This window comes from Sarcophilus harrisii, chromosome 2 (assembly GCF_902635505.1).
Source record: "Sarcophilus harrisii chromosome 2, mSarHar1.11, whole genome shotgun sequence".
Classification (NCBI taxonomy): Eukaryota; Metazoa; Chordata; class Mammalia; order Dasyuromorphia; family Dasyuridae; genus Sarcophilus; species Sarcophilus harrisii.
Window position 1 is genome coordinate 285,659,814 of NC_045427.1, and position 18,932 is coordinate 285,678,745.

At 35.7% G+C, this 18,932-nt stretch overlaps 1 protein-coding gene across 2 annotated transcripts in view; it reads left to right on the plus strand.

Annotated features, from left to right (window-relative positions):
* The window catches only part of NRDE2 (NRDE-2, necessary for RNA interference, domain containing), a 61,602-nt gene that overhangs the window by 13,085 nt on the left and 29,585 nt on the right, over positions 1-18,932 (plus strand). Inside the window, exons 2-5 of one of the 2 annotated variants that reach the window (XM_003756162.4) lie at positions 5,960-6,068; positions 7,480-7,713; positions 14,448-14,597; positions 18,237-18,690. In XM_003756162.4, coding sequence (XP_003756210.2) covers positions 5,960-6,068; positions 7,480-7,713; positions 14,448-14,597; positions 18,237-18,690 — 947 coding nt within the window. Of the gene's footprint in view, positions 1-5,959; positions 6,069-7,479; positions 7,714-14,444; positions 14,598-18,236; positions 18,691-18,932 lie in introns of both variants that reach the window. The other variant, XM_012547321.3, reaches the window with a different exon arrangement.

Here is an 18,932-nt window from a genome sequence, read left to right on the forward strand (position 1 = left end):
AGTGATAACTATTATGTTAAATAACAGAAATTCAAATAGGGTTCTTCTTAACATGTCTAAATGGTGGATCAAATTCATTAAGATGAAATTTATTAGAGCTCATTGTAAAACCTGCACTTTGATTAAAAGCAATCATCTTTGCAAGGATAGCATGAAATTATAGTGTTCAAAACCAAGGGAGTAAATACTTCCATTGTAGAATCTAGGAATTGGATATAACTTCAGAAATCATCTGGTCCAGCCTCTACATGAATATGAATTCTATGATAATAACATAAGTTAATGAAGGTCAAAGACTGCCCTACTTTTGTCTTTGTATTTCAGATCCTAGCTCAAAACCTGGTATATAAGGCTTATTTTGACAAATGCCTTTTGAATTTAATTAAACATTTATCAAGTGGTCACCTAGTCCTTGCTTGAAGACTCTTAAGTCTTCGTCACTATATCCTGAAATAGGCCATTCCAGTTACATATATTTCTGATTGTCATCTGGCCATAGTCTCCTTCAGTCAGCCCTCGTATTTCATAATCTCGGGATCCTTTACCATTCTTATTGCCTTCTGATGTGCTCCAGTTTATCATTATACTTTCAAACATAGAGTGATGATTGAACAAATTACTCCTGATGCATTCTGACCAAGGCAGAGTATAACAAGACTGTCATGTCTTTGGCTTTGGGTACTATGCCTCCATTTAGTCTTGGATTCCATGAGATATTTTCTTTATCAACTGAGACTATTGACTTGTTTTGAGCTTTTGGTACATGAAAATCCCTGAATTGTATTTTTTCAGATGAACAACTGGTTAACTTCTCCTCTATCTTATCCTTATTAAGTTGATTTTTTTTGAGCCAAAGTATAAAACTTTGCATCTATTGCTAATCCATCAACTTGGATTCAGCCTAACAATTTAACTTGTCAAGAACTTTTTGGATCCTGTAATTTAGTGTTAGTTTTCCCTCTGTGCCATCTTCATATTTAGTAAGCATGCCATCTATACCTACATCCCAAGTCACTGGCAGTGTTAAACAGTACAGAGCTAAGCACAAATTGAAAGCAAACTTTTTATTGACTTTTGGGTCCAATAAAAAAAGTTTGATAACTTTCATATCCCTTCTGCATCCTTTCTTAACACTTTGCTTAAGACTTTCTTAAGACATTGCTACCATTCTTCTGCTTATGGCATGGTATTTAATGTCTTTTCTGCCTTCACTGCTGTCCTCCCGATACACTTTAGTTTTTCCATGATCTTAAAATTTAATGCCTAGAAGGCTGAGTGTTCTAAGTATGGAGCCGGACAAAGTACAACAAAACTATTACTTCTTTTATTCTGGGCACCATGCTTCTCTTAATGCAGTTTTGAATAGCATTAGATTTTTTTTTTTTAAAATTACACTGACACATTATTGACTCATTTTGAACTTGTAGTTCATTAAATCACTTGTTCTTTTCCACAGGAATTGCTCTCTAGGAATATCTCCCTCATCATGTACTTATAAAGTTGATTTTTTTAGTCCAAATGTAGAATTTTGCATGTATCCCTGGACCTATGATAGTCTTATTCAATTTTAATGGATTTGGTCTATCATTGTAGTCTGTTGAGACTATTTTTCATTCTGTCATCCAGTGAGTTGACTATCCATCCTAGCTTCATGTCATCTGAAAATTGACAAACATACTGTCTAGCCTTTCATCCAAGCTATTGATATAAAAAATAGAATACAGTCAAGATCTAGAACCTTAGGACACATTGACTACTAGGGACTTCTTCCAATCTGACACTTAACTATTCATGACTCTTCTTCAGAACTAGTCATTCAAGCATTTCTGAAACTACCAATTATATGCATAGTCTACTTTCTCTGTCTTGTCTAGAGGGGAACATGAAAGACTTTGTTAGATGTTTTACTTGAATGCAGATGTACTAAATTGATTGTATTCTCCTGGATCTGCCAAGATAACTATCTTGTTAGCAGAGGAAATATAGTTAGTTTGGTGACACTTTATACAAATGAACCTATTCTAACTCTGATATTATTGTTCAGTCATTTTAGAAATGTCCAACTCTTTATGACCCCATTTGGGATTTTCTTGGGAGAGATACTGGAGTGATTGGCCATTTCTTTTTCCAGCTCATTTTATAAATGAGGAAACTGAGGCAAACATAGTTAAGTGACTTGCCCAGAGTTACAAAAAAAATAACTTTCTGAATGTGGATTTGAACTCAGATCTTCTGATCCCAGGTCTAGCACTCTACTGTCCCGTATAGCTGCTCTATTCTAACTCTTAGTGATTATCATTTCCCTTTCTAAATGCTCAAAAACTGTTTCTTTAATAATACATTCTAGGATTTTGCCAAGAATAGAATAACATTAATAGCTAGCATTTATATAATAGTTTAAAGTTTGCAAAGCGTTTTGCATGTTATTTTACTCAATTTACACAACAGCCTTGTTTGATAGGTGCTATTATTACTCATATTCTATAGATGAGAAAACTGAAGCTGTGAGAAGTCACATGAATCCCTAAGGATTACAGCTAGTACATGTCATCCTCATTATAAATTCATGTCTTACTGATTCCAAAATCAGCACACCATCTACTGTGTTCTTTAGCTGCCTTCAAGAGGTCTAGCTTGTTTGGGTTTGGTTTACAGATTGTACTTTTTAATATGAAGGGAAAGATAATCACCACCAGTTTTATGACACTTCCCCTATCACAACCCCAGCTCCCCAAGCCACAAATGACAATTCTTTCATTGCCCTAGAATATAGGCTAGTTCTGTTGACTTGAACTTATTCAGGGCAGCTAGTTGTTTTATCAGCTCTTTATTTACCTTGATCTCAACTCTGAGTTAACCATTTTTGTGCCAATTTCAATCAAAAGATTAGTCACCTTGGCAGACAAAACAAGCAAACTAAAAATTAAGTAGTTCTGTCTTCTCACTCTTAGCTGCTATTCTTTTACTACTTATCTTAGGTATCTTGTCCTTTATTTTATTTTCTTCTTTCCCCAAAGAGAGTTAAAAATACACACACACATATTAGTTGGCTTTAGCATTATTTGCCAACCTTGGTTCATTCTGGATTTCCACACTAATATACCACTCACATATGAATTCTTTGTTACCTTTCCTTTCTTTGTTTTTCATTGCTCGCTTTCTAAGAGTCTCAATTGGCTAATGAGTTCTCTGGGGACCCCCATTGGTCTTCTAGAATCTAGACTAGATAGCACTCTTGCTGCTTACTCACAGGAATAATTTGTGTTTTCAGAATTCAGAATTAATTTTGAGAGCTTCCCATCCTCCTTGGACCTATATCTGTATAGGATTGTGGGCAATTAGCTTTGCCTACCCTTCATCTGGATGCTTTGAAATATGTTCTCCCAAAGTTTATAGTATATGTCAGGCTATTTCCTGGTGGCTCTCATAAAATTGTGAATTCCTGCCACTAGAATCAGTCAATCACTCAATAAACATTTGTTAAACACCAACTATGTGCTAGGTACTGCACTAAATGTTAGGGAATCAAATAGAGGCCAAAAACAGTCTCTGCCTTCAAGGAGTTCACACTCTTTTAGGGGAGACAACAATCAAATAAATATATACAAAGCAGGATATATACAGAATAAATAGGAGGGAAGGCAGTGCAATTAAGGGGTCAGTTAGGCTTTCTGTAAAAGATGAGATGAGACTTAAAGGAAAGTGAGGAGGCAGAATTGAGGAAGCAGAATGATGCTGGGACAGCCAGAGAAAGTGCCTGAAGCTGAAAGATGGTGTATCTTATTTATGGAACAACCAAAAAGCCTGTATCACTGGATTGAGTAACACATGTTGAGGCATAAAATAGCAAAAAGACTGCAAATGTAGGAGGGGACTAGGTCTTGAAGGGCTTAGCAGGATTTTATGGTTGATTCTGGAAGTGATAGAAAGCCACTGGAGTTTATTGAGTAGAGGGGTGACATGATTAGAGTAGAGGGTGCTTTAAGAAAATCACATTAGTGCTGAAATGAGAATGGATTAGAGAAACCGGAAGCAGGCTGATTCACCAGCAGACTGACACCATCCACTTTTAGAGGTGATAAGGGGCTGTTCTAGTGTGGTGGCGGTGTCAGAGAAGAGAAGGGTACACATTCAAGAGATATTGCAGACATGCAATCAGTGGGCCTTGGCAGCAGATTGGATGCGAGGGGTGGGGATGAGGGATGAGAGAGAGAGGAATCAGGTAGAGCTCCTATATTTTGAACCTGAGGGATTGGGAGCATAGAATTGCCCTCAACAAGAAGAGGGAAGGTAGGAGGCAGGGAGAGTTTGGAGGGAAAGATAATCAGTTTTGATTTGATCTATCAGGATCCAGGGTGTGACTATCTTTGTATGTGTCTGAGATGGCCGAAGGAGTAGCCCATGGGAAGTGAATAGATGAGGGAACTAAGTGGTTAAGGAGTTTAAGGCAGAGTCAGTGTGTATACTGAAGTCTCCTAGGGTGAGGACAGGAGTTGAGAAAAATTATGAGTCTCCTTGAGGAAGAAAGGGGACGGACATGGGGGTCTGTAGAAAACAGGCACCAGGATTTTGATTTTGTGATAGCTAGGAATAGGAGGAACCTCAAAGGAAGAAGGGTCACTGAGCAATGGAGGTGTGTGTGTGTGTGTGGAAACTGAACCTGGAAGTAACTGTGTGAAGCAAGGAGTATTCCAGGCCCCTCCCTACCACCTCCCACCTGTCTCCCCCCCCAACACTCGCCCCCCCTCCCCCCACACACACACCTTTACCAGTGAGATGGAGGCAGTGAATAAGGGTGCCTAGGGAGGCTTTCTCATTTGTAGAGAGCCAGATTTTAATAATAGCTAGTAGTTGGAAGGAGTGGGAGAGGAAAAGATTTAGGGTGAAGTAGTATGTTGCTGTGGAATGGACATTCCAGAGGGTATAGTGGAAGGGGAGAATAGCATTTGGATGGCACTTTGGGGTGGGACAATTGAGGGAAATGGAAATAAGTGATGAGGTGATGAGACGGTGGGGAAGGGGATTTGGAAGATGATCTGCTGAGGCACAGAAGCACCCAGATTTGAAGGCTATGACCAGGTTTGAGAATGCTCATCAGTGACAACATTGAACATCATACCACTCTTCCCAGAGGACGTTAGAGAATCTCACCATGTCATCCGCCTGCTCAGAAATCTGCAGTGGCTTCCTACTACTTTTAGGGTGACATATAAACTCCCTAGATGGGCTCTTAAGCTCTTCCACAACTTGGCTTCAGCCTTTATATCATTCTCTTCATGTACTTGAGTTCCGGTCAAGCTGCACTCCCATCTATTCTCACTTGGTATCCAGATCCCACAGATCATTCTCCTAGTCCTTCATTGAATGAATGAATGAATGAATGAAAAAACCATGTATTTAAGCACATGCCTTGTTCCAAGGCATTTATCCTCATTTCTGTTTTTCAGTCTTCTTTCTTCAGACTGGATTTAGGTGCCATTTCCTATATGAACCCTTCCCTGAACTCCACAATTGTTAATGCTTTCTCCCTCCTTAAATTGTCTTGTATTCCCAGTAGACTGTAAACTTCTTAAAAACAGGCATCATTTGGTTTTTGTCTGATCTTAATACCTAGAATAGTGCTCATTCTCTGTCTCTGTCTTTCTCTCTATATATATACATATATGTATAGATGTACATATATATGCTTCACATAATAAATATTTGCTGAATTGATGTTGACTTAAAATGTAGTGGAATAAAACAAGAATTTATAGTCTTAAATATTTAGTATGCTAAAGCCGTGTCCTCTGCCAAATTAAAAAAAAAAATTGTAACTCTTTTTGCTGTCCTTGACTATTTAGAATAGTTTGCTGACATTGGCGGTGAATTAGGTCATTGGCTGATTAGATGAATTTCTTGCTTTTTAGCATGTATTGAGCTAATGTTATTGATCTTTTTTTCCCTTCTGCATAAATAGATTTAGACTGGTTGAGCAACCCAAGCTTTTGTACTGGAAATGTGCCAACTCTGCAACAAAATACTGTAGAGATTACAGCTCTTGCTTCTGAAAAGGAACTGCTCACAAGGTAGCATCTTATTTGACATTTTTCTCAATAGATTTTCTTTTATATGCTGTATTGTTTGCCATTGTGACTAGTATATGATGGGACTTCTGTATCTTAGCTTAAATGAAACTTCTTGAAAACCTTTAAAAAACATCATGCTGATCTTTTCCAAACTATATTTTCCCTTATCTCACTCTGACATTTTCTTTTTTCTTTCCTTCTCCCTTCTCCTCCTTTTTCCATATTGCAAAGAAATTACAGGTGGTATCTCTGTAATTAGGCCTGGAGGGAAATGTCAGTATCATGATTCTTAAGAAGCTTTATTTGTTTTAATATTCACTGATAACATTTGTTTTGAAACAATAGACATTTCCAAACAAATCTAAAAAGATCCTCTCTTTCTTACAAGGTTCATTTACCCCCCCAAAAATATCAATTAATTAGCACAAAGGAAGGAGATATTCCTTAACAGACAGTATGACACTATTAAATGCTGTAGTTGAACAGAGTTTTATTGCCTGGTTGTATTGAATTTATTTGCATCGTTATAGACAATATAGATGTTGTCCTTTTGACTGTAAAGCAACTCTACTGACCTCCTTAATAATCTCTCAAATCATATAGTTAAGATACCTCCTTATTATATTTTGAGATGCTTTCATAAAACTTGATTGTTGTGCCTTTTACATTCTATTCCTGGGCCATGTGAAATTCAAGGAAAAGTTTTTTTTTTTAAACCAACATATAATTTGTGTCCAGTTTTAAAAGCCTATTGCTGAAAATTATGGAAATGACTCTGTGGAGTTGTCCTGCTCACATGGGTTTATTAATCCCTCACAAACACATTTCCTTAAGTAGTATACTTTGTTAAGCCCTGACCTTGAGGGTACACAGTACTAACAAGCCTTATTTTAATTAAGGAAAGGATGCTACTTAACTTGAGAAAGAATTGTTTATAGTGCTCTGCTTTAACCTTTGGAAATCATGGACAAAACTTTGGTCCACTTTTTTATCTTTAAAGTCATATTAGTGAGAAGTGGTAGGACTGACTATGTACTTCTTAGAATGTTGCTTTTGTAGAATACCCAGGTTTTTATTTGATAAGTTAATCTCTACATGCTTTTTGTTTAAAGGCAAATATTAATGTATATACCTAACAATATTAAGCATAGACTACTCAAAATTGAACCTAACCTTTGATTTAAAAAATCTCTTGCTTTATTTTTTTCTCTAATTGTAAAACCTTATAAATTTAGCTGTGAATCTTAGGAAAGCTCTATAAAAAGACCTTATTTGAAGTTCTCTGTTTCATTTGTGGAAGCAGTATTTCCTGTGCTGTCTTCTCTCTCCCCTTTCAGTGTGTGATTGTTTAATTTTTCTTAATATTTCTTGAATAATTTTTGAGAATTATAAGCTTTATTTTTCTGAATAGGAGCCCTTTAAAACTGGAACTTTCAGAAGGGAGTGATACACACAAAAGGATTAAACAAGCAAGTAGAAAAAAGAAGAAAGAAAAAAAGAAAAAGAAAAAACACCAACATCACAAGAAAACCAAGAAAAAATATGAGCAGTCTAGTGACAGTGAATCTTATTCAGCTACTGACTCTGAAAAGGAGACATCTACAGGATGCATCATTTACAGTAAAAAGGAAGTTGAGAAACCAAAGTATGTATTCTGTTCATAAATTACATTTGTCATTTGGATTTTTCTTTACTTTGGGATCCTAGTGTCGTTTGCTCATACTATGTGTTCTCTGATGTCCATTCACATACATAGATTATCTCTCATTTTGTATATTAGAGTAGGGAGGGACCTCAGTATTTATCTAAAGCAGGGATGACAAACTCAGATAGAAAGAGTGGTCACCAAACTTTACTTAGAAATCCCAGGAGGCCACATATTGACTTACAAAACCATATAGTAACATTATCTGTATTCTGCTCATTTTTATTCATTTCAAAATATTTCCCAGTTAAATTGGATTTGGGCTGACGGTCATCTAGAAGAGTTGAATGATTTGCCCAGCATTGCCCAGCTATTGGTTAGGAAAAGATTTGAACCATGGAACTTTACTGTTAAATCTAGTGTTCTTTTCACTATACCATTCACTATATTATATTCTTATAATGAGTTCCATGTGAAAGTGCTCTGTCCATAGATAGAACAGTTGATATGGTATAAAATTTGCTGAGTTTCTCATCATTTAAGCATAATCTTTATTTTGTTTGTATACAGGATGAGAGAAATTTAAAATTTAAATGTGTCTTAGGGGACTGCCATGTTGTTCCATGCACGGAACTCCCATTAATGTCAGTGTACACCATGCTTTGAGACAAGTATGGAATATAGCCCTCTGTGTTTCCACTCAACCTGTAAACAGTGATCCTCTGGGGGGACCATTCTGTCATCAGGTACCTGTGAAAAGTGCTTTAGGGCTCTGAAATTCTTTAAATGTCATCTGGTTCTGATACTTTGGGTCTCAGATGTCATTAGCACACTAATCACAAAATTTTGAATAGCAAACAAGCAACAAAGTAAAGAAGTTTCATGGGACAGTTAAAAAGAAATAGCCTAATAGTTGTTTTCTTGTGCTGGTGAGCATTTCCCTGTTAGTCCTAATAAGTTGATTTTAAGATTTGTTTTCAAAGGAATTGACATGAACGTAGGCTGTCTCCTCCTAGTTTCTTTTCTACTTGACATTTCCTTCACTGTCTTTCCAGATTCATTATTTTATCCTTGCCCCCTAAGTATGAGTGTCCTCTTCCTCTTTTTTATTCACTCTCTTTATCTGGGTGATCTCACCTTTTTGTCTATCACTTTTATTGATGTAACTCTCAAAGATGTCCATCTAGCTTTAGGCTGTCCTCTAAGCTCTGGTTCATTATGATGCCTCCTGTATATCTCCATTAGCATGTCCCAATAGCCTCTTAAATTCAGTATTCTCCAAACTGCATTCATCATCATCCTCTCCCATTGAACTTGCCTCTCTTCCTAACTTCCCCATGTGGGTTAATTGTACTAATATACTCTCAGTGACCAAGATGTTAAACCCTGGCCATCTTTGACTTCCCTTTGTTCTTAACATTCCACATCCAATTAATTGCCTAATGAATTGGGTGCTTAGGATGGCCATTCACTATTGTAGAGCCTGAATCTTTCACACATGATACTTTGCTTACTCTAATTCATCCCCACACTGACAGGTCTAGATTTTCATACAAAAGTCACCATTTGCTTATACTCATACTCCTCAGTTCAAAGGATATTCCTGGGGAGGAAGGAGAGAGATGTGCTTACTCTCCACTTCACTTCACAAGCGCTCACTGATGTATTTTCATTTATACAAATGTGTAATCATGACACTTTTCAATCTTAAATATAGCATTTACTTAATAGTAAGGCAAAAAAAAAATACCATCACAGATACTTATATAGCAAAGCAAATGTGGGAGTAACAACTATATCCTCTAAATCTGGCTTATATTTTTCCACCAGTTCATTCAGTATCCTTGTAGGTGAGTGAGCTAACAACAACTGAATAGTCTCTTTCACTTCTAGCTTCAGATTCAGTTTATGTTAGTTCTGAAATCTCCCTTTTTATGTCTTTTTATCTTTCCTGGTTCAGGCTTTGAGTTCTCTGCAAATGACCCCATCTTAACTTATTATTAATAACCAAATTCATGTCTTCTGCCTAATATTAAATAAATTATATTTGCTGTACAATCATTGTAGAGTTTTGGTATCCTCATTTCCTAAGTTATTAGATTAAAGGTTCTTCAGTTGTTCTAATCCAAATTCTAATCCATTCTGTAATTTACTTACCTATCACATTTTAAAATGAGCAACTACTTCTTTTAGAACCCTGAGATGACTTGTGTTTCCAAAAATGAATTGTCAATGCAATGTTAACCAGCAGCTGCTTTTCTTGGAAGCAGACTTATGTCTTTTACTTCCTTAGACAAGTTTTGTCTATTCTACTTCCATAACAATATTAAATATACCCCTTCCTCTCCATTCAGACTGCCATGAGCCTAATAATAAGGCTTTATCTCTTTTTCTTGTGTTGTACTAATATCTTCTTAATCTTTGGGCAATTTATTGTTGTTCAGTTTCAGTCTTGTCCGATTCTTCATGACTCCATTTGGGTTTTCTTGACAAAGATATTAGAGGGCTGTGTCATTTTCTTCTCTAGCTTGTTTTACAGATGAGGAAACGAAGGCAGGCAGGGTTAAGTGGTTTGCCTAGGGTCACCCAGCTAGTAAGCTACTAAGCATTTTAGGTCAGATTTTTAGTCAGGAAGATGAGTCTTGCTTACTTCGGACCTGGTGCTTTATCTCCTGCACCACCTAGCTGTCCACTTTACTTAATAAAGCTACACATTTTCCTGATGTGTAGTTAAAACTGTTATCTCCTGCTTAAAAAACCTTTTGAAACTCTTCTAGTAAAATGTAAACTTCTTAGCATGACTTTTCAGGGGTAACACAGTCTGTTTCTGTCTAACCTCTTTTCAGCCTAATTTCACTTGTTCTTTAGATACTCTTTAAGTTTCTGCTGGACTACTATGTTATTCCCTGTCTTATATCTGTTGCTTCCTACTTCCATCCTATGGGCCATTCCACTGCCTGGAGTATGCCTTCTGCTCATCTTTGCCTGCTGAATCCTTCTTTTAGGAAAAGATTCTTCTTTTAGACTTGGCTCTTGACCTGTCTTTTCATGAAGTGGTCAGCTTTAGGCTCTACTTGAGCAATTTGTTGCATCTCTTTTCCCCCCTTACTATACTTTATCTTGGTGGAGCTAGGTGGCTGAATGGATAGACTTTTGTTCTTGAATTCAGATCTGGCCTCAGGCATTTACTCAATGTGTGATCCTGGGCAAATCACTCACCCTGTTTGCCTCAGTTTTCTCATCTGTAAAATGAGCTGGAAAGGAGATGGCAAACCACACCTGTCTGTCTGCCAAGAAAATCGTAAATGAGATCAGGAAGAGTTGGACATGATTGAAAAATGACTGAACAGTGACAATACTTTACCTTTGATTTTGTTCATCTGCATAAATGTCATATTCTTGCAAATAGATTATAAGATCTTTGAAGGTCAGGATTTCCATTTTTCATCTCCATTTCTGTTTACTAACAAGAGTGTCTTGCATTTTGTAGATAATAAGTGTTTCTGCAATTGAATCTTCATATTAAACAACTTTTCTCTTTTTCATAGGGAGGGATATCTAAAGGAGTTTCTTAAAATTTAAGAAGAGCTGTGTTAGGAAATACTCAGTTTTAGCCTGTGCTTAACTTTGTAGATAGAACTTTTCATCCATTCTATGTCAATACAAATAGTGGCATTTGTGTAGCTCAGATTTCGTTTGATTAGTTTATTGACATTGTGCTAAAAATCAAAAGTCTTACTAAGGTTGAACTAAATAATATATATATTAATTCTTGTTAACTGTCTTCTTCATTATCTTGCCTAGAACTTGCATAGTCCCTTTTAGTCTTCCCCGGATCTTATCTCTGGTTAATTTATACCCAGGTGGGGAAACAACTAAGGGCACTAGTGTGTGTGTGAGTTCCTCTGATGTCATAGATGTAGGTCTGTCTCCTGGGGTTCTATATTTGGATGAAGAAGGGCTGGTTTCTTTTTCCCTTAGGAAGGAATCACCTATTGTCATTTTTTCTCTGTCTTAAGGACTATAATTACTGACCTCCTGTTTTCTGGGGGAACTTTTTTTCTCCTTCAAGATAGGAGTGAACCTTTTCCCACTTAAATCAGAACCACATACTGTTTACTGAACTGAATGTCTAATGATACAGAGATAAGTTATTGACTCTCAGGGTAGTCTGCACTTGATCGCCTGACTTTGGGACATCTGGATATTGTTCCTTCTCTCCTCCAGCTTGGCTTTCCATTTTCTTATGGGATGGTTCCAGACATTTCCAGTTGAGGAGATTTCTCTCCCTTCTTTACTACCTTCAGTTTCTGAACTGGCAGAGAAAAATCTTCAGTCATTTTTTTCCAAAGGGAATCAATGTAGAGACAGACCAGGAATGCTCCTCTTCTTACCATTTCTGGAATTCCCATAACATTTCCTCATATGTCTAATATGGAACAGTATGGTATGAAACTTTTTTCTGTGACAATATAGCCATAGGCAACGATAAAATAACTATTAGTAATTGCTTGAACTCTCTTTAACTACTTGCCTTTTCAGCACTATTATGAACTAGTTTTGTCCTATTCCTTCTCACCCCCAAGGCTTATTAAAAAGATAAATCCTTAAGGATTCTTCCTTTTCTAGTTTTAACACTTCAAAAGCCTTCACAATTTATGTTAAGATATTTGGAGTAAACTCAAAGAGGGGATATTAAGAAAAATTTGTTTCCTTCCAGAGTGCTGGAATACAGTGCTGGCAGCCAACTCTGTAGCCCATCTTACCCTCAGCATGTGATATAAATATGTCTATATATATATATATGTATTTCTCTATAAAATAAGAGTCTCAGAACTCATCATATTTGAAATCAAATAGATTCCAACCCTGAAGTAAGACCTAGCTGAACCCTGTCAAGTTAACTTCCTAATGCATTTTGAATAAAGTTTATTAACCTCCTAAGAAAAAACTGATAGCATTGGTATAGAAGGAATGTAGCCAGAGGTCCTGGGGTGAGAGAGACCTCTGTCACTTATGAGTAATGGGACCTTAGATAAATTAGAGACTCCTAAGAGTTGTAAGGTTCTAGAGAGATCATGTAGTTCAACTTATATCTTTTTATTTTTTATTTTTAAATAATGTTCTTTTTTTTCAATTTTTTATTTTTTTTTTATTATAATAACTTTTTATTGACAGAACCCATGCCAGGATAATTTTTTACAACATTACCCCTTGCACTCAATTCTGTTCCAATTTTTCCCCTCTCTCCCTCCACCCCCTCCCCTAGATGGCAAGCACTCTTATATATGTTGAATATGTCGCAGTATATCCTAGATACAATATACGTGTGCAGAACCGAACAGTTCTCTTGTGTTCAACTGATATCTTAACAATAATTCTATCCCCACTAATTTAGTCAGCCTCTAGTAGAAGACCTTCAGTGATGGGGAGCTCACTACCTCCTGATGAAACACATTTTACTTTTGCATAGTTTAAGGTAAAAAAAAATTTCATTAAATGAAAACTGAAATCTGCTTCCCTACAACTTTCATTGCATATTCCCAGTTCTGTCCTCCTGTCTTCACTTTTCTGGGCCATATTTTCCTCACTTTTAAAATGAGGAACTTGGATTAGATCATCCCCAAAGACCTTTTTGGTTCTAATATCTGTAATTCTGAAAGCAGCCCACTTTTCTGACAAAAGCTACATCCACTTTGGAGGTGAGATAATATGTATAGATAAATGGATGGATGGATGGATAGATGGGAGGAAGGAAGGAAGTAATTTAAGATGGGATGCACTATGGTGTAATCAAAAAACCACTGGAAGACCTGAGTTTTAGATACAGCCCTGACACAACCCCTCTGTTATGACAAGTCACTCTTAATTCCTTTGAACTTTATTTTGCAAGTAAAATTAATACTAATATATGCACTAAAAATAATTTGTGAATTGTAAGTCCTGGAGAAATGTGAACTATTATAATTACTCTAATACTCCTAAAGTCATACTCTGATGCTTTATGGCATGGAGTTGACCCTGCATTCATAGCCTGAACTTTGCAAAGTTTTGTCAAGCCAAAAAGATTTCAAATACAAATCTGGTGATGGAATGTGTTTTCTTTTGTCAGAAGACAGTAGTTAGTTTCAAAACTTTATTGTTGTCTTTTGTCAGAAGACAGTAGTTAGTTTCAAAACTTTATTGTTGTCTTTTGTCAGAAGACAGTAGTTAGTTTCAAAACTTTATCACTGTACTGTTGGATACCAGATAATATGGTGGCCTCAGAAATTCAAGAACCTTCAATTAAAATATATAGAGGATATGATATGTACCAGAGGAGGGGATACCAACATTGATGAGTTGTGTTATTTTTGAAGTATAAAGTAATGAGGATCATCACACTATATATTTTAACTTGGGAATATATGCCTATATAAAGTGAGACACACACACACACACACACACACACACACACACACACATTCATTTTTCAGCTATTGTATGCATGGTTATGTATAGTTTGACCACTATTCATTTCTTAACTGTTTCACTGAATTGAATTCACTGTACTTTCACTTTCCATGGTATGTACTTTACATTTGGGTATGTTTGATACTTTGTAGATTTCAAATATTTAACTTTGCTTGTTTTTACAAATAATAAATATTTAGCTGAGAGATTTTTAAAAATCTGTTTTCTTTTCTCTTTCCTTGTTTATCTCTCCCTTCTCCTCAACCTCTCTTGTCCAGCAGCCAAGAAAATAATGCCACTGACAACAGTGGAAGCCACCTTGTTTGGCTTGATGACATTCAGACCCTGACAACAGAAACTTTCAGAACAGATAAGAAACCAGATCCAGCAAACTGGGAGTATAAATCCCTTTATCGTGGAGATATAGCAAGGTACACCTTATGCTTTGTTCTTAAAATTTGTAGAAATAACATTGATTATAATATATTATCATGAGTTCTTCCATGCTAATCCAATTCCCTTTTTTACTTTCCTTCATAATGGGTATCAGAATAATGTCTGTTTTTACCCTGAAGCCAAAACAAGTATGTGATAGCATTAATTCATTTTTTAAAAATTTAATAAGCACTTTGTTTAATAAGACACTGAGAGAATACACACATAAATAAAATATAGTCTTTGTCCTCAAGGAGTTTACAATCTGACAAGAGAGTTAAGATATGCACCTAAATAGCCACGATCCCAACAACAAAAATGTTATGAAAGCATAAAAAAGATATATAGTATTGTTATAACTTAAAAGAGAGAGAAATCACTGCCAACTTTGGGGCAAGGGTAAATAGAGCAAGGGAAGGTTTCAGGAAGGAAGTAGATGGTCCTTTGAGCTGATCTTAGAAGAAGAAGATCTTAGGATTTCAATATCTTGAAATGATGGCAGAATAGAATGAAGAATATGTTAGGTTGTGAGGAATGTTATGAGCAAAATCACAAAGGTGCGAAAACATGTTAAGGAAGGTGTAGCCCATTTTAGCTAGAACATAGAGCATGTGAGAGTAACATGAAATAAAGCTGGGAAGTTAGGTTGAGGCCAAATTGAGTAGGACCTTCAATGCAAGATAAAGAAGTTGGAACTTTATTTGATTCCTAAAATAGGAATACAAATCAAACATTTTCTGATAATAAATCATAATTTTGTGACCTCCAGTTCATTTTGTGACCCCATTTGGGGTCATCACACACAGTTTAAGAAGCTTTGTTCTAGGATATTGAAAGACAGTATAGATGTTATCATTTAAAAAAAACAATTCAGAGAAGTGCAAGTTAGATGAAATTATAATTAGGTAAATTTATTATCTGATTGAACAATCTTAATAAAGAACATATTTAGACATTGAGAGTAGAAACATGCCACCAGGGTCCTTGGTTCAGACTGACAATAGGACCCTGGTGGCGTGCCACTATTCTCAGTCCTTTATTATTATTATTTTTTAAGCCAAATGTTGGCATAGAAATAGTGCTTATTATTATTATTATTATAATTGTGATCCATCAGAATGCTATGATTACAGTCTTAATCAGCATTAGTAGAAGTCTTGAGCAAGGGAGGTAATAATCTAGTTCTGCCCTGGTCAGTCCATGTTTGGAATATTAGGTCTAGTTCTTAGTGCTACATTTTAATTTCATTTTCGTCAAATTTCCACACTTGATAGAAGATGGTGCAGGGTCTATAGACAATGTCACTTGGGAGAGGAGTATGAGAATAACTTGTGTTTTAGTCTGGAAAAGAGAAGATGTACCAGCAGTTTTCAGCTAGTTGGAGGTTTGTCATGGGAAAGAGGTTCTTATTTTATCCATTAGTTAGAGTTGAAATTAGGACAGATGTATCAGTTAAAGGAAAACAGCTTTTAGTTCAGCATAAGAATGAATTTTCCAAAGTTTAGATCTAAATAATAAAAAAAAATGGTCTGTCTTACAACTGTCTTTCCTGTCAGTGGAAATGTTCAAATGAGGCTGTGGCTGACCTGTCAAGAGATATAGAAGGAATTATTTACTTATTTTGCATTGGGAGGAAGTATAATAGATGACAACCCTAAAGTCCTTATGACTCTTGAGGATAAATAAAATATTAACATAATTATCATAAAAAGGAAAATATAGTACTATTATGATATTAATAATTAAACCAAAAGGTCTTTGATAAAGTCCAATGAATTTTTTGCTAATCTTTAATAATATTGTTTGAAATAAAGCAGATTTGATTTAGACTCAGCATGGCCCTTAGCTTATCATCCATCATTAGGGACTTTGTTGCTTGCAAGTATAAAATGAAAGTTTTTTTGAGGGGACTGTGGCAGGAATTGGAAAAGAGAATTAGAGATTAGAGAGGTTAGGGCAAGACAGGAAGAGGAGGAAGTTAAAAAGAAATATATATTATGTAATATATGAAACAGTTTGCTTATGGTGGACATTAAGGAAGCTGTAATCATTAAAATGCAGAAATAATGGGAGGGTCATAGTGTGTAGAAGACCCCAGTGGTAACTGCTGAAGGAGGGAGGAGAAGTGGGAAGGATCCTTAGAGGGTTTCTCCTTTCATTTTATAAATAGTCATGTAACTTTCCCAGGTTACCTCCCTAATGAATGACTCACAGAAGTATGGTGAGAATCTAGGGCCCTCAAGTAGGATGAAGAGAGAAGAGTATCCTCAGATAATGTTAGAGCAATACTCCTGCTTTTTAATTATTCGATGAGTAAATTGAGACCCAAAGAGGGTCTCACAGGGCCACACAGATAGTTATACGATAGAGCAGAATTAAAATCCAGTTTATGACTTCCATTATATCATATGGTTCCAAAGTACAGTATATCTAAAAATTTTTTTAAAATTACAATTTTAGTTTTATTCTAAAATAGGAAACTTGAAAAATAATTTTAATCCATATATTTATTTTAGCCTTTTTCAAGGTTAGATTTTTTTAAATCAATTGTTATTCCAATTTGTTAGATTGGAAAGAGTATTAGAAATGTGGGTTATACATCTTTTGTTTTGCCATTTAATAGTAAAGGTACATATCTTCTTGGACCTTGATTTCTTCTATAAATAATGGGAATGAATACTTTCTCCCTGGCTTATCTAAACAGACTGTTAGAAAAATGGAATCTCGTGAAAGTAAAGTGTTATTTCTAAGTTTTATTTTCATCTTCCATTAATCAGCTGTTGAAGTGGAATAGGTTAAGTGTGTGACTGTAAAGAAAAATAATTGGCTTAATACTGATTTTTCTAATGAATCTCTAGAGATGAACTTTGATACTCTTTAGGTTAAGCCAGTCCCTTCTAAGGTCAGGAGCATAGCTAACCTACAGAAATGAGTTTACATCTAAAGCTCATATTATACCCTTGATGGTATTATACAATGATACTTCATTTGTGCAGTAATATTTTTCTGAAAGATTGAGTATAAATCAAACTGTATTTTTCTTCTAATATCATAATCTTTAAACTCTGTGCATTTCTTTATGTCATATCATGGGTTGGAGATGATCTTGGATTCTCAGAGACTCCCCAATCAAGCAAAAGGTCTAGCAGGTCCAATCAAAACATATATATATATATATATATTTCATTATAATTGCTTTCCTTAATAATCTTGTGTATTGTATTTTATGCATTTAAAAACATAATGAAAAGGATATCTATAGGCTTTGCCAGGTTGCCACTAGTGAATTCTGGTTCAACTGAGTCAGTACTCAATCAGTAGTATAGTAGAAAGAGTTCAGAAATGCAAAAGAGAAGGCTAAGCCTTTGGTCCTGATTCTGCCAAAATCACTTTGTGACCTGGACAAGTCCCTTTATTGGGCCTCAACTTTCTTCACCTGTTGACAAAAAGTTTTACTTTACTTAACATCTATTATATTCAAGACACTTTGCTAAACACTATAGAGGAATGTAACGAAGATTGTTAAATGGTCCACACTCTATTGAGGTAGGGCACTTCAAAGGCCTTTCTGAGATCCAGCTATTTGTGATAATCAAATGTATACATATCCATTTACTATTTTTTTTTTTTTAAAGATACAAGAGGAAGGGAAACTCTTGCCTTGGTATTAACCCCAAAAAGCAACGTATATCTTGGGAAGGTACCTCTACAGAAAAGAAACAATTGCATAAGAAATTTGAACGCTACTTTTCTAAGAAAAGCATGCGTTCAGTAAGCAGTGATGGAGCTCCTGTTTGTAGCAAAGCTGAAGTATTCTCATCTGATCTCAGCCCATTCATCCCAGTGAAAGACTCTGATGATGAAGTTCCATCTTCTACCTCAACTTGGGTGAATCCTTTGGGAGTCTATGATAAATCTACAACACTCTGGTTACAAGGACAGGGTCCTTCAGACCAAGAAACAAAGCAACCTACATCTCAGAAAGATAGTGAAGAAGTTATTCTAAAAGCTAAAGTAGAGGAATTTAACAGAAAAGTCCGAGAGAATCCTAGGGATATTCAACTGTGGCTGGAATTTGTGTCTTTTCAAGTAAGTGTTATTTTTCAGTGCTGAGTTTGTCCAGTGCTCTCATTTTGAGATAGAATGCTTAAGTGTGAATGACTAAAATAGTTGCTTCAATTGTTAACTAAAACATGTGGACACTGGGGATTTTTTTGGCCATTCATATTTGAATCATTAATTTACAGTTGTCATTTTCCTTCTATCCCAGAAATGAATTTTTTTTGTCAGTCAGTTGACTACCATTCAGTATAATTGTTAGCAGTTCTTTT